The sequence below is a fragment of the Artemia sp. Qi Xiang Cuo genome, chromosome 2, assembly GCF_049724085.1.
Source record: "Artemia sp. Qi Xiang Cuo chromosome 2, ASM4972408v1, whole genome shotgun sequence".
NCBI classification, from domain to species: Eukaryota; Metazoa; Arthropoda; class Branchiopoda; order Anostraca; family Artemiidae; genus Artemia; species Artemia sp. Qi Xiang Cuo.
This window is the reverse complement of record NC_142795.1, coordinates 68,477,265-68,493,687: the sequence shown is the minus strand read 5'-3', so window position 1 is coordinate 68,493,687 and position 16,423 is coordinate 68,477,265. Positions and strand designations below refer to the sequence as shown.

Here is a 16,423-nt window from a genome sequence, read left to right as displayed (position 1 = left end):
TTTAGACTGGTTATACGTGAACAATTACTACCAGGAGATTTTCAACTGCCAGCTTCAAATGCCAGCTATGATGCCAGCTCCAGAAAATAAACCAAGTCACGTTCGAATATTTAAAAAGTAAGTTTATGTAATCAAACAATCAGCATATAAAGAAAAATATATCATATAATAGAATATTACAGCCTTTGACTGTGAAAATAAGGAAGAAAGACAACCAAAGGTACAAAGGAAATTGGGAAATTTAAGATCAAAAATTTGATTTTAATTATCAACATATTGAAAGTTAATTTTATTTATTGTTTCTTGATGGATTAGTTTCACCACACGGCCTTCAAAAATTGTGTACACCATTTTTTATATCGTGTACTTCCTGGCCTTATTCAAACAACGATCAGAAATTAATTCCTTACTGAAAGTAAGGAGCAATATTAAAACTTAAAAAAAACAGAAATTATTCCGTATATAAAAGGGACGGGACTGTCTCCTCTTTAACACCCTGCTCTTTACGCACTTCATAACTTTTTCATCACTTTAAAAAGTAGATTTGTGACAAAGAGACAATTGAACTTTAATTTGTGACAAAATAAATTGTTATCCAAATTCCTTTTTTTAGAGTTGTGGTTACAATTAGACCGAGTCACTCCTTATTCACAATTCGTAAGCACGAACTGTTTGAACGTTCGTGCTATATCTAACTTTAATGTGGTAATATTTGTGGTAATGTGGTAAATGTGTTAATGTTTGGTGGTAATAGCTAACTTTAATGTGGTAATATTTGTGGTAATGTGGTAAATATGGTAGTGTTTGGTGGTAATAGCTAACTTTAATGACTAGTGTCTTTCAGGGATACACACCCCTTCATTTAGCCTGTCGAGGAGGACATTCAGCCATTGCAGGTTTGCTATTAGCTCGATCCACGTCCTTACTTACAATTCAAGACAAAGAAGGAAGAACTCCACTCCATGCAGCTGCTGCTTTTGGTCATACTTTGTTGACAGAACTGCTTCTCGGGCAGGGAGCAGATATTAACGTCGGTGACAAGGTATTATTTACTATCATTTACTTACTAAAAGTACGATTTAAAAGGAATTAATGTAACATATATATGTGCATAGACTAGAGTGTATAGTAGACGATTATATACTGGGCCCCGGCACGGCTACGCGGACGGCTTGCATATATTGACTATCATCATATATTGACTATCATGTATATATATATCATATATATATATATATATATATATATATATATATATATATATATATATATATATATAAACATATAAACAGTGTATATATAAACATATAAACAGTATATATATATATAAACAGTGGACGCTTAAGATTTAAACAATATAAACATAACATTAATATTTAAACATATAAACATAAGCATTTGAACTTTTAACATGTAAAGCATTTGTTTATATATATTGGTTATATATATATTTGTTTATATATATATATATATATATATTATATATATTTGTAAGTATACTTATTTATATATTGATATATATATATATATATATATATATATATATATATATACATATATACATATATATATATATATATATATATATATATATATATATATATATATATATATATATATATATATATATATATATATATATATATATATATACATATATATATATATATATATATATATATATATATATATATATATATATATATATATATATATATATATATATATATATATATATAGTATACGATTATGTACTGGGCCCTGGCACGGCTACTCGGCCGGCTTGCATATATTGACTATCATTGTCGCAATTCTTCTAACCGCAGCCTCTTCTTGATGTCATGGCCTCACCATAGGTTTGATACAACCATCCTGGGGAAAATGCGAATTCTTCCTGAAAGTTATGATCTATTTAGATTGTTTGCGGCTGGAAATGTCAATATGTCAATTTTAAGAAAAAACAAGTATGCAGTAGATTTCGAAGTCGGGTCCCAGCACGGCTGCGCGGCAGGCTGGTATATATTGATTTTCATTGCCACTTTTATTCAAACCGCAGGCAATTTGAGCCTTTTCTTGATGTCATGGGCTGGGCCCCAGCACAATCACGTGGCAGGCTTGTATACATTAGTTTTCATTGTCGCTTATCTTCTAACTGCAAACGATGTGAGCCTTTTATTGATGTCATAAAGTCACCATAGGTTTTACAAAACCAAACTGGGGTAAATACAAATTATCCCTCAAAGCTGTGACCTATTTACATCGTTTTTGTGTCCCAAAATGTCAATGTGCCAGTTTTAAGAAAAGAAAACCAACAATTTAGCCAATTTTGAGGCCGGGCCCCGGCACTTGGCACACGGCAGGCTCATATATATTGATTCTCGCTGTAAGTAGCAACCTTCTAATGAATCACCTTTGTTTGCCACTCTTTTTTCAGGAAAATGGAGAGCTTCACAGGGAATACATATAACGTGGAAGGGTCCATGACTTGTAATTTTCATTTTTGACACAAACCAATCCGAGCAGCTGTATGACCCCTTGGCTGGGTATTACTGACTTTTGTTGCCAAAGGAAAGAATCGTAATTTTTTTTTTCATAATGTTTTTTTCTACATGTTCAATCCACCATTGTCTTTTAGTGATGATTACATGAAATAAAGACCAATTTTAAAGATACATAGAATGAAATCCATCGATAGATTAATATTGATTGTTCTGAGGTTTGATATTCAGTGTAAGGATGAAGACGATTCCAGTTTTATTTTTAATTTTTGTTCTTTTTTCGCCATTCTTCACCTTCTTCTTTCAATATATCGTAATCTGTTATAATTTATCTGTAGTCTGTAACTGTATTGTCATAATCTGTAATAATTTGTCATAATAATTTGTCATACTGTCTATTTGTCATTTCCATTTGTCTCTTTGGCATTCTTTTTCTTATTTTTTTATATTTGTACATGGAAACTTAAAGACAGTTTAAAAGGTTCAACAGCTTAAATAGCTTAGGTATTTTTGAAGACCCCGCTGCTTTTCCATGACGTACAAATAACAGTCCAATATAGACAAATCCTTTTATTTTACAGTGAAACGACAAATAACTTTTGTATCTGATAATGTCAGATTTTCAATCGCGTGTGCAAGCAAGAAAAGGAGTTATAACATGTCCAGTAAAAGCAAGAAATTGCTAGGCGTCTTTAGAATGAAATAAGATCCAAGTACCGGAATTTCGTCAATGGGTCAAACGTGCTGAGCATAAGCTACTCAACTTTAAATCGTATTTCAACATATTTCGACGTATTCGTATTTCGACCTTAATTGATATTCTTCAACATCTCTTAAATTACCGTTATTTTTTTAAAGGAAGGATGGACCCCTCTGCATCTTGCTGGCAATGCTGGTCACGAGCAAACAGTTCGCTTATTACTTGATAGTGGTGCTTCTCCAAGAGCAAGAACGTTTCGAGGACGAATACCTCTGTGGTATGCAGTAGGTGAAGCACATGCCACCGTTGTTAGTATACTGTTAAAAAAAGAACATGATCCCTACTTATTACTCGACGATAAAAAGGTATTTCCATCTCATTTTTTTTATTAGGAATATTTAATAGATTCTTAAGCCAAATGTGAGACTTTTGGACTTGGATTTGGAATTTTTTTTTTTAAGTCTTATCGACTTTTTTATACTTGATTTGTGTTTCTTTCCTTGCTGTATTATTTGTTTCTTCGTTTTGCTTTTTCTGTTTGTTTTCGACATATGAAGCGAATTCGGCTCTATTAGAGCTTGTGGTAGCCTTTGGAAAATAAATATTATTTTATGTCACTTTTTTTTGTCGCAGTAACACTCGCATGTAAATTCTTTTATGTTCTTATATAATTACATTATTAAGAGTATTTGTTGCATTGACATTAATTGTATATAAAGGTCTTAATTTGAAAGATTCTGGCGATGGGTTGACACTTGCGTTTAAAACTGCAAAAGGGACTCTTTATGGAAGCCTACAGGATTTTTATAAGTGAAGGGGAATTCTCAGAATTAAAGTATCTTTTGCCAATTTTTCATATTTCTATGGAAGGTTCTTCGCGTCACTATTAACGGAGATTTATTTGCAACTTACCTTAGTTTTTGGCAAACACATTAAATTCGATTGACAATAATCTCACTCTATCTCCCTCTCACTCCCTATCTCACAGGGAACAGCAATCAAGGGAAAAATTGCTTTTAAACAAAGAATTTTGACCTGTTTACTGTCGTTGGAATTAAAAATGAGGTTATCCGAAAAAGAGGGATGAGTCTAGGCTTTCTGTGTCCAATTGAAGGAGCCTTGTAAGACATTATGTTTCTTTAGTACTTGATCCTATCAGTTTTCGGCCACCATCAAACAAATGAAAATACTTGCAGCGTGGCAGTACCTAGATGTATTCGGATTGATGCGTAGTATCCTTGCTGAAAAGAACAGAATTTGAGGAGAGAAAATTTTCTGAGAAAAACAACCAACAACATCTAGAATTACCCAGAAAATCACTAAGTTAATTATAAAGACCTATTTTACGTACTAACCTAGTCTTATATGTATTTTTAATAAAGAAAACACAGTTTGAAAAACAGAATAGTCTGCCTTAATGGGCTAAATTGTAACTTCTTACTAAAACTCGCCCTTTTCCATTCTGCTAGGTAACATTGAAGTATCTGTGCCGCTAGTAGATTTTAAGGTTTATATTCTTTTTGAAATATAATATTTTTGTGACAACTTGCGACAACTACAGATCCAACTCGCACCAAAAGTACAAGATACTGAGACAATTGAACCCCTTAGGTTCATATCTATTCATTGAGCAGCCTAGAAATGTAGCATTGCTTAGACTTTCTCTTGGGAAATAATCCAAAATCACATTAAAAACATCATGCAAATCTTCTTATTTTCGCATGTTTTTCCTCATTATGAGACATTTTTGAATCTAAATAAGAAATATTCAAAACAAATTTCAAAGAAGTAATTTTGGAGGTGAATAAAGCTAAATTTTAGTTGTTGAATAAAAGCAAAAACCCGTCTCACACTGAAACAGTAAAACCATTGGAGTTCGTAAATTTACATGCTAAAAAATTACACAGGGAACACAAACCCTAATTCTTATGAAATTTATGTTAAAGCCCTTGAATTTGCTCTCTTGTCTGTTTCCAATACCCTTTGTTCCGGACTTTGTGAATTTTAGGAATAACTGTTCGACTGTACTCGGTCTTTCGTTTTTTAATGAGGATTGCACTTTGTATGTGCGATCGATCCGAAAACCAAACAGATTATTTCACTCTTTGCTAAAAGGAGACAGTAGAAAGTATACTACTACTACTACTAACAAAAATTTACTTCAGCACCAAACCACCTGAGGCCGACACCGCTCTTCAAGCTCCTCCTCTCACAATGTATTCAAAGCTTCCCTCTTTATACCTTCTTCAGAAGTTCCAATTTCCCTTTAGTCCTCATCACTCAATCTCTTCCTGTCTCATTTGGGGGCAACCGACTTTCTTTTCGTTTGGCCCTAGATGCATGGCCAAAAAGGACAATCTTTGGCAATCGGTCATCCGTCATGTAAAACGTGTCCTAGTCATCTGAACCTTTCTCTCATTATAGCTCCAGACAGTGGGATTGAAAATATTTTTGTACAGCTTACTGTGTGAAATATGGCCAGTCTCCCGAAGCGCCTTCGTTTCAGAGCCATTCTTGACGATTGTAATCGCTGTAGCTTCCAATATTCTAATCTTGGTTCTCAGACTTTTCTTCCTATTCTTCCAGACTGTTAAAAGACATTCTTGGCCATTCTACTTCTAACATCTCCGCTATTATTAGTAAAGAGAAAAGATCTTTACTAATAATACTATCCAGGTAAGTGAAGCTATCTACTTGATTGATCTTCTCGTTACCCATTATTACCTCTTCACTATCATTTATTCCTGTTCTCAGCGGCTTGGCATTCTTAACATTAATTTCAAATTCTATTCATGATGCTCTCTGAACTCTCAAAACCTCCAAAACATGATTTATCTTGCTAACATTTTCAACTAGGGTACTCAAACCATCAGTGTAGGGGATAAACTAATTTGTATGAGAGTTTTACTTTCCCATTTGATTCCATATTCTCAGGATGATAAAGTCCAGCAAAATGTTCCATACACTGAAATATTAAGCAGCGAAGTTTATTTCCCTCCCCTCCTCTCTCCAAAAACGATACAATTAAAAGATTTATAGTTCAATAACCGTTTCAAAATCACAAAAAGAGCGTTAATCTTATGGTAGTCTATATCAATTCAAGCCCATACAGTCTTGAAAAGGTCAAAATTGGCAGCCATTTTATATAAAACAAGTAATGTCAAGTTAAAATATGACGTTACAATTTAACTTAAAAAGGATTCAATTTTAAACCCATGAGTCTTATTCATAATTTTCACATCTTTCATGTACTTTTAGTGTTCCTTGTTTATTGAAACTAGTGATTTCTTGTTGGTTATTTATTGGCTGTAGTTGTTTATAAATTTATTAAATTATTATCTTTAGCTAAAACTTGCAAAAGTTTCAGAAGCTGATGAATTTTTCCCAATAAATCTGAAAAATTACTTATGAAATACTTGAGTGCTTGAAGTTTCAGCATTGGTACAGGCTTATTATTCTTCTCTAATCTTAAGAGGATCCTGACTACTTCTAAGAATGCTTACTCATAATTTTGTTTGCTCTTGTCTTAACTCAGCTTGACCTACTTTTAGTTCGTGTATAACCTCATGCTGTGTGGAAAAGGGTATAAGGCACTCGAAGAATTTATATTAGAATCTCCAGCCCCAGTAGATGTCGCAGCTAAACTTTCATACATTCTTGCCAATATTTCAACAAAGGTAAGCTATCAGATTTTTAAATCATTGACTTGATGATTTTTTTATCAAGTAATTGTAATATTACTTTTTGTAACTTAATCAGCTTTTTTTTAATTTCCTTTTATTTAATTATGTTTAAATTATATTAAGCTTAACTTTCTGTAATGAACCCAACTCTATCTGATCTGTATTTAGAAAGGGTAAGAAATTTTAAATATATATTAACTATTACTTGCTAATGTTCAAGGGCTGAAAGCCAAGCGTAGGGAGAGGAGAAAAAAGGTTGTCCCCTTTTCAATACCTCACTCTTTACCAGGGGCGTCGTTTGGGGGTGGCAAGGGGGGTCAGTTGCCCCCCCCCCCCACCAATAATGTGGAGGATAAAAATATCATACATCCCATGCCCTTTGATTATCCAAATGTGGACCCGTCTTGCCCCCCCATCCAGTAAAAATGATGGAGATTCGCCCCTGCTCTTTACGCTAAGGTTATTTAAAACTTTTAAAAAAGCTTTCTATCTTAATTAAACAGACCTTGTGGTTTCAGGAGTAGTTCTTAAAGAGTCGGAACAATAAAAACTTTCTCAGGCTAGTAGCTTTTGATGGGTAACACTAAACTTAAGGAATCTTATATATTTGGAATCTGCATAATAAATCGATTTTTTTTATATATCTATTGATGAGTATTTCAGAGGTTCGATTTCTATTGAGCTAAGTCGCTCCTTACTCAGAGTTCTTTACCATGGAGTGTTTGGTATAGGACGAAAAGGCTCTTTCTACAGACTCAATGATGGTAAAGGGTTGCAAAAATTAGGTATTCTTCTCCTATCATCGGCCAGAAATTGGTAACACATTTGAAGAATTAATAAAAAGCTCAATCAGCTTTCCTTGCTGAGAGACTGATATTCCTTCGGCTGCTTCTAAAAAGTTTTTGCTGAAAAGAATAGCGATCCAGCTATTGTCACTACATCCTATCGGAAAATACTGTCTGAACGACTTTTGTATTTCTTTTAGCTGAAGTTTTTTTTTCACTTCCTTGGACAATTAAAGCTTATTCTCTGAAAAAAAATCGGTAAAGGGTATCAAAAGCTCCTGGTCTATTTTTATCAATACATAAATGCCAAAAGTTCAATTCTTTTTTTTTTATTTTCGATTTAATTTTGTTAGATACTTTAAAAACAGTCATTGTTCTGTTTTGCAGCTCGAAGTTGACTTTATTTGGCACTGAAAAGATATTTGATAAGTATTCAAGCCCTTAATTCCACTCGATGTCATAAAGTTTCACACTGGACTGAAGAGAGAAATTTCAAGATAAATTCAATTTCAAGGTTCAAGTTATATAGATGTGTCATAACTTTTCTAGTGACCGTTACCTCAATTCTCGGTGGATACTTATCTCCCCACAAACTTTCCTGAACACCATAGGGCTTTTCACACTGGTTTTCATATAATTAACAATATTATACTAATGAACCACGACTGCCACCAGTATTCGTGGGGTAAAGTACGGGTGTCACCACTTATTGGTACAAAAATGGTGCGACACCACTTACTGGAGGGGAAAGCCCCTGGCGCTGCCAAATATTATAATGGGATGCCCGCGCTGGCCACAACGGTTCTGTAAAAGTAGGATTTTTTAATAGTCAATTTACAATATACCCTGCCCCAGGGTATGATAACGTGATCAAACGGTCAAATGACCAAGTTTTAAGGCCAAGAGTGCACCCAACCCGGGTCACCACTAATATCTCTAGCTATCTCCTTGGAAGGTAACGAACCCCCCTGTCGATATAATAATGACGGTATCTCGTAATTATTTCCTAACCTGTCTGGGTTCCTGAAAAAAATAGTCTACACAGTTGTAGAAAATAGCTTACTTGTAACTTTTCAAAAGGTCACACACATATAACAAAAAGAATAGACTTCCCCAAACGGGGTCTCAATGTCGACTAACTCAAAAATAATATTCGTTCTGTGCACAAATTTTGCAAAGAGGTGGACCTTCGCTTGGCCCTAGCCAATCCTCTTAATAGCCATCCAAAATCAATTCCACTTTTTCGTAATTTTATCTTTCAATGGCTCAGACCCGGAAGACCAAAATAGGATTTAAGTTTAAAGCTTACTTATTACGAAAGAATCTAGCCAAGCGACGGGAGTTCAACTTATGATTAAAATTATCTTATAGGCAAATATAATTACAGAAAAGAAAATCGGTCATTTATCTGAAAAGAAAAGAAACAAGGGGTGGAACCCCAACACCTCCACCCGTAAGATAAATAACCACCCGTGCGCAACGCTGGTCCACCCTTACAAATACAACACTTAACTTCAAAATCACCTAACTTGTCTATCTTCTCTTCTTTCTTCCACCAGCGCCTGTACTTCCACCGCTTGGCTCAGGATCCGTCGTCATCCACACGTCTCTACCGTAGAACCACCATGGTCTCAATTGCATGGCATCCACATTAGGTTTTGAAAGTGGAAGCCCCCAAGATTCGTAGAAAATTATCGTGCGCAGCACAATAAAAAAAATACAAATTTTCTCGCTCTCACGAATTTAAATTTGAGAGGAGCAGAGCATCAGTTTCTGGCAAATTCGATGATGCCACCTATCATAAAAAATTGGCTGTACTAGCCTCTTAATTTTCATCTGTGGAAACAGCCCCACATTTCAATAATAATGTAAATTGTCCCTTGGCATAATTTCAAATAATCTAAGGCCAAAAATACAAAGGCCTGTGAAAACGATAAGGGTACAGGGAAATCAGCTAAAGGTTTGAGCGAATCACTAATCAGTTCACTCTGGGTTCCCTCCCCTGGAATAATCAAATGAAGAATGTGCGTTGATGCTAAGTGAAGATGAAATTTGGATACATCTCCCGCTGAATACAGTTTGCCGGAAATAATTGTCGATTCCCATAAAGAATAACAACTATGAATAGGTCTACTGGACAAAGGTTTGGGTGAAATATGAAGTGACTGGGAGAGAGTATCCCCCAAGCACTCCAGATCAGAGAGGCAAAATCTCGATAAAGGGATCACAACTTGTCCGCCATTTGTGCATTGAGGAAAAGGGCTGTCTTGCGCGACTTCCAGCAGGGGATCTTCCCCAAGGGATTCCTCCCTCTCATAAAGCATCGAAATCTCTTTTGAGTGGATAGTACTAATCTCAGATTCGTTCCCAAGTTTTTCAAACCCAGCCCAACATTCAGTATCTCCCAACTTTTCCCAAACCCGTTGTAGGTCGTTCACCTCTATTTTGTAATCATCTTGTTTTGTTCCCCATGGGTCTTGGACCTATTATTTATGTTAGCTAGGCACAGCCCATCCAACTTTTTACATTGCACCCTACTATTCATTTTATTTATGTTAGCTAGGCACAGCCCATCCAACCTTTTTGACCCTATTATCTATTTTATTTATGTTAGCCAGGCACAGCCCATCCAACTTTTTATTTATTGCCACTGCAGGCTGAATCCCCAATTTTTTTCCCTTTTTTGCATGTCTCTTTTCATCCTTACTTTTCTCAAATCCTCCAGTCGCGCACATTAAATCATCAATAAATCTGAATTGAACTCCATCGTCCACTATCTTTGACTACATTTCTTTATTGTAGTTTCGTTTTGCATCTTTTTTCTCTCTTTTAGTCTTTTTTACTTTTACAGCAGAAACAAATATTTCGTCATCAAATGGGAACTGAACTCCGACATTTGATTTTTCATATTGTACTAAAATTTCTCGAACTTTACGAGGAAAAGCGCGTACAATAAATTTCGTCTCCTTTTTCTCTGGTTTAATCAGTGCTTCATTTTGGCGAACATTTTTTGGCGTCTCACACTCATTAGAAGTGCTCTCAAGTTTTCAATTTTCTCGAAACTTTCCTGAAAAATCACTCTCGCGCGTCTTATTTTCAATACTATGTTGTCTTTTTACTTCCGTGTCCCACTTTTGCGGATTATCAACATTTTGAACACGGGTATCAAGCATTTCGCTTTTCCGACAGGGGGGCGCAGCCTCCCGAATTTGTTTTATGGGCCGGTCCACCTCCCCCCTTAGTCAACGAAATTGTATATTTTTCCGTATTAGTGTAGTTTTGTAATTTCCCCACTGTTAAAGAGGTCGCTTTTAAGGATAGGAGATTTCCGATATCCCCAAAATCTCCTCTTACTAAAACATTCACTGCTAGCGTAGGTACTAAGCCTACTTTTATCGTTTTTCTTTGGATTGTGCAGTCGTTCTTTGCAATTTCTATTCTAACCCAAGCAGACGGGCATGGGTGCTTGTCTCCATAATAACATAATGTTTTAATCTTATTTTTATGTCTATCTCCGTTCTATTAAATAGGTCAGTTAGCACATAAGTTTGGTCACTGCAAGAATCAATTGCCATTTCAACTAATTCCCCGTTCATTTTTCCGTATATTTCATGCGACTGCAAATGCGTAATTTTTTCCTTATGATGTGTCATGGCCCAAGCTGTCGTTTTTATGTGGTTTTTTGTCATATTTACTGGGGCAGTTTCTTGCAAAATACCCCGTAGTACTACAGTTATAGCAAGTTAATTCTCCTTGCCCTGTGTCATAGTGCCTATTTTTGTTATACTCTCTATATTGAAATATGTCTTTGTCCTCCACTTCCTCTCTTATTTCGGTCCACCTATTTGCAATTTCCGCCGTTTCTTCGCTTGTTTTTTGGGTTCTTTTCTTTCAAATACATTTTTAATTTTATGTGGGTATTTTCTAAAAATTGTTCCATTACTGTTTTATCTATTACTCCCGTAAAGTTTTCCTTTATATCTTCTGGGTCTTCTAACATTCTATAATTTTTTAACTCTAGCCATTTTGAACACATATCTTTTAATTTGTATCCGAATTCTTTGTAAGTTTTGTTGTCTCGTTTTCTTTCGCTTCTAAACCTTCTTTGAAAGTACTCGGGGGAGAGTTGAAACTTTTCATAAATGGCTTGTTTTACCCTTTCAAAATCTTTCGAGCAGTGCATTGGTAATGCTTTATATGCAATTTATGCTTTGTAGTTAAGGAAGGGCTCTATTGTTGTCACCCAATTTTCTCTCGGCAATCCATTTAAATCCGCAGCTTTTTCAAAATTATAGATGTATAAATGTACTTCTTCATTCTCTTTCGTTAGTTGAAATTTTACTGCATGCATTAAGCTTACTGTGGACGATCCTTGAGACTCTTGGAAATTCCTCATTGCAATTATTTGCATTAGTTCTCTTCTATCCTCTCTATCTGCCTCTTCCTTTCGTTCTCTGGCTATTCTATCAGCCTCTTCCTTTCGTTCTCCGGCTATTCTATCAGCCTCTTCCTTTCGTTCTCTAGCTATTCTGATATTCTCTCTTTCTTCTCTATCTTCCTTCTCTTTTTGTTCTCTAGCTATTCTTTCTTCCTTCATGAAATTTAATAGTTGTTGTATCATATCTACTTGAGTACTTTTTCGCGAGCCCCTGCTGGAATTTGAGCTTCTGCTACTCCTGCTATTCTGCCTACTCTGATTCTCTCTGTCTTTATATCCTTTTAATTTTTTTTCTGAGTCTGTTCGTCCTATAACTATATTTTCTCTCACCCGCAACTCCCCTACATTTTGCAAAACGTCTCAAGGGTGAGTTGGTTTTGTTTTACCCGTATTTTCATATAATGATTTTTCTTCATGTATTATCGCCACTGTTTCTATTTCATACTCTCTCATATTACCGTGTGTCCTCCTTCCCGATTGTATTCTTCCTACTCCCATATTTGTTTCTTTTGTCTGGTTCCTCTATCTGGGAATAATTCTTTCTGAATAATTCTTTCGGGATTAATTCTTTCTGAATCTGCCTTAAACTCTTTTCTTACTCCACGGTTTGTACCGGAGATCGCCCTATTGCTGATTTTGTTTTGAAGATTTCCCCTTCACACGTGTCAGAAATGTCTATTTCACACCCTGAGTAAAATATGGTTCTATCTGACGGTGTTTGTCTTAGGGTATTTCCAGCGGGAGTCACATACAATTGTGGGTCTGAATATGATTTTGTTTTACCACGGTAGTTTTTTTCGAATTCATGTCCAATTCTTTCAACTCTTGTCCCTTCTCTGAGCTTCTGTGAATCTTCCGTTTTTCGGCCATTATTTCAAGGCTGAATTAATGTCAAAATACTTCTTCATTCTAAATGAAAATTCTTTTACCAATGTCTCCTCTTGTCTTTTCGTGAAAAATTGTTGCGATTTAATTTGCCGATTTTAAGGGGGGCAGCCTCCCTTGTCTCACAAGTTATTTATTCGCGTGATATATTGATTCCTAAATTTTATTTCTTAATATTGTCTAACTAGGCACAGCCCAGATAAATTTTCTTTTCGCCATTTTGTATATGTAGGCTAACCACAATAGGCTACTATGTAGGCTAACTCAACTTGTCTCTTCGAAAACGTGGAATTCTTTTACTATTAGTTTTATCGATAGGACCTTTCTTGCTGTCACCAGTATTATACTGGTAGCCATGACTGCCACCGGTATTCGTGTGGTAATGTGCGGGTTTCACCACTTATTGGTGCAAAAATGGTGCTACACCACTTACTAGAGGGGAAAACCCCTGGCGGTGCCAAATATTATAATGGGATACCCGCGTTTACCAAAGCGGTTCTGTAAATATAGGGTTTGTTAATACTCAATTTACAATATACCCTTCCCCAGGGTATGATAACGTGATCGAACGGTCAAATCGCAAAATTCTAAGGCCAAGGATACACCCAACTCGGGTCACCACAAAAATCTCTAGCTATCTCCATGAAAGGTTACGAACCCCCCTGTTGATATGATAGTATATCGTAATTCTTTTCCTACCCTGTCTGGGTTCCTAGAAAAAATAGTCTACACAGTTGTAGAAAATAGCTTACTTGCAATCTTCCAAAAGGTCACACACATATAACAAAAAGAATAGACTTCCCCAAACGGGGTCTCAATGTAGACTAAATCAAAAATAATATTCGTTCTGTACACAAATTTTGCATAGGGGTGGACCTTCGCTTGGCCCTAGCCAATCCTCTCAATCACCATCCAAAATCCATTCTACTTTTTCTTAATTTTATCTTTCAATGGCTCAGACCCGGAAGACCAAAATAGAATTTAAGTTCAAACCTTACATATTACGAAAGAATCTAGCCCAGCAACGAGTGTTCACCTTATGATTAAAATTATCTTATAGGCAAATATAATTACAGAAAAGAAAATCGGTCATTTATCTGAAAAGAAAAGAAACAAGGGGTGGAACCCCAGCAAACAACTTTTACGTATTCGTCAAGTATACATTTCATTGGACGTGGAAGGGACTCAGACACTAAGCTTTGCCTACGAATACATTAGTCATTGTCAATGGCATGATGAGCTGTTGTCCTGGGGTGCTTATGAAATTCTTTTTAGCAACGCGTCGTAGATTTTGCACAGAGCCGGATAAGGGGGGAGGAGCAAGAGGGGACAAGCATTCCGAGCGGCACGCCTAGAGGGGCTGCAAAACAAGTAAAAAAGTAAAACAATGAAAAAAAAAAATTAAATTATCTAAATTATGTAAATTATCTATATTGTAAAACCGAGTGTTTTGAATTAATTTTAATTAAGAATGTGGCTATATTTGTTAATGCTAACTTTTGGAACATTTTCTATCTTGAGAATTTGGAAATATTCTTTAAGAACACTTATTATCTGGGAGTGTAACGAGGATTTAATATCCGAAGAGGTCAAATCCAAGAAATAGCACTAGGCTGTGATCTTTCCACTTTGGAATATTTTTCGTCATGCACTAGTGAAATTACCACCCTTCAGGTAAAACTCGATTTTAGTAGCATATGCCCTTTTCCTCCTATTTTGCTTTAAGTTTTTTTTGCATTAGAAAGACAGAGCGATGTAACGGATGGGGTGAGGTTTCAACAATTTTTTTTCTGCCCAATTAGTTAAGTAGCCTTGGTAGGTCCCCTCTTAATAATTTAAAGGGTTTCCCAGGGGACACCAATTCACACAAAAAAAATAGACAGGAAAAGGTTTTTTGTGACACAAAAGAATAATTATCAAAATATACGAATGGGGCTGTTTTTTTTCAAATGACAATCCCAAAAAACAGTATTGGTCATAATTGAATCCCCAATTGGTGCCCCTCTAAATTTCCTCATGTTCGCCATTAATTCTTCTAATTTTGGAGGTGTCAACCAACAATCCATCTATGGAATAGATTCAAGCATACGTAATCAATAATATCAGACCACTTTTATTTCATTTAATGTTTAATCAGTTGAAATCACACTTACTTCATTGCTAAGGAAAAGAAGACAATAAGGTGGAAAATAATAAAGAAGAGAACAATAAGGAAAAGAGAGGCAATAAGAATGTTGCATTAACCAAGACAAGGTGTGATCTGTTCTCTGTAATTTGTGTATTAGTTTTGTAAGACGCCATATAATTCTTGTTTTATTTATGACGCCATATAATTCTTGCACAATTTATGGCTCAACCTGATTACCGCGAATTCCGGTATTGAAATGAAGATCAAAAGTTTAAGGTAAACATGTGAATTGCTAAAACTGGCAATACAGCATAAACTACGATCCTAGTAGAAGTATAAGTGTGTACCTATTATGATAACCCCCCGGGGGTTTACTTACGCACTAAATTTTTCTTGAACTTGGGAAAAAAAGATCGAATTTGCTGCAAGAAAAGGTTTTGCACTAAAATCGGATCTTTGGTATTCGGGTCGACCCTGTTTGGGATTTAAAATCAGGGCGGTAATTTGCTAATTTTGGGACCCAAAGGCTTCTACAGTCGGGATATTAGCTTCCTACTTTTGGTGCCTTGGACTTTGGCCCTGACATTTGGTTCTGATCAGTGGCACCAATTTACGACTTTACGAAAGAGAGGGTGGTGCAAGAATTTTTGAATTTTTCAATGAAGGCATAAAAATATATTTTCCAAAATATTTAATAGGAACTTTTTCAATTTTCTGATAAATGGAAATAAAGAAGAAATGCATTTTACAAATATGGGGAGCAGTTACGAATCCCCTCTTTCCAATTGGCGTGGTTATCCCAAGGGATGGGGCCCCTGAAAATTTGTTTGTACTGCTATCGTTCTCGGTTAAAGCTCCACAGATATTTTTTAGATGTCATAAATTATTCATTGTTCTAACCTTACATTTATTTTTCTTAGGGAGGGGGAGGAGGTAGTAAATCGACAAATATTAATTTCCTATTTTCTTACATCAACATTATTGACTAATTTTTCACAGTGAAATTGTTTTTACAAGTACTAGTCCCATCACTACCCGTCGAATGTAGTCTCATGTTATCTACTATACCGTTTCGATTTTCCTTAGCACCAAAATTAGCAAGGACAACCTTCATTTTCGACACGTTCAATGTGCGTCGGTACCGGAATTAGCAAGGTATTATCCCGACTTTAGATCTATTGAGGTCTGACCCGGGCACTGAAGCACCGACATTAATTTTACCGAAAAAAGGTATAAAAAATGTGTACTTTAAAGCAAAAACAAATTACAGTATTTGAAATAGCATTTTTGTCCTTATTCATTCTTG

At 35.5% G+C, this 16,423-nt stretch overlaps 1 protein-coding gene across 2 annotated transcripts in view; it reads left to right on the top strand.

The window, feature by feature from the left end:
- Window positions 1-16,423, top strand: part of nompC (no mechanoreceptor potential C) — a 502,015-nt gene that overhangs the window by 341,247 nt on the left and 144,345 nt on the right. For both annotated transcript variants that reach the window (XM_089102713.1, XM_089102710.1), the window contains exons 18-20: window positions 845-1,042; window positions 3,357-3,563; window positions 6,750-6,875. In XM_089102713.1, the coding sequence (XP_088958839.1) occupies window positions 845-1,042; window positions 3,357-3,563; window positions 6,750-6,875 (531 nt within the window). The remainder of the gene's footprint in view (window positions 1-844; window positions 1,043-3,356; window positions 3,564-6,749; window positions 6,876-16,423) is intronic.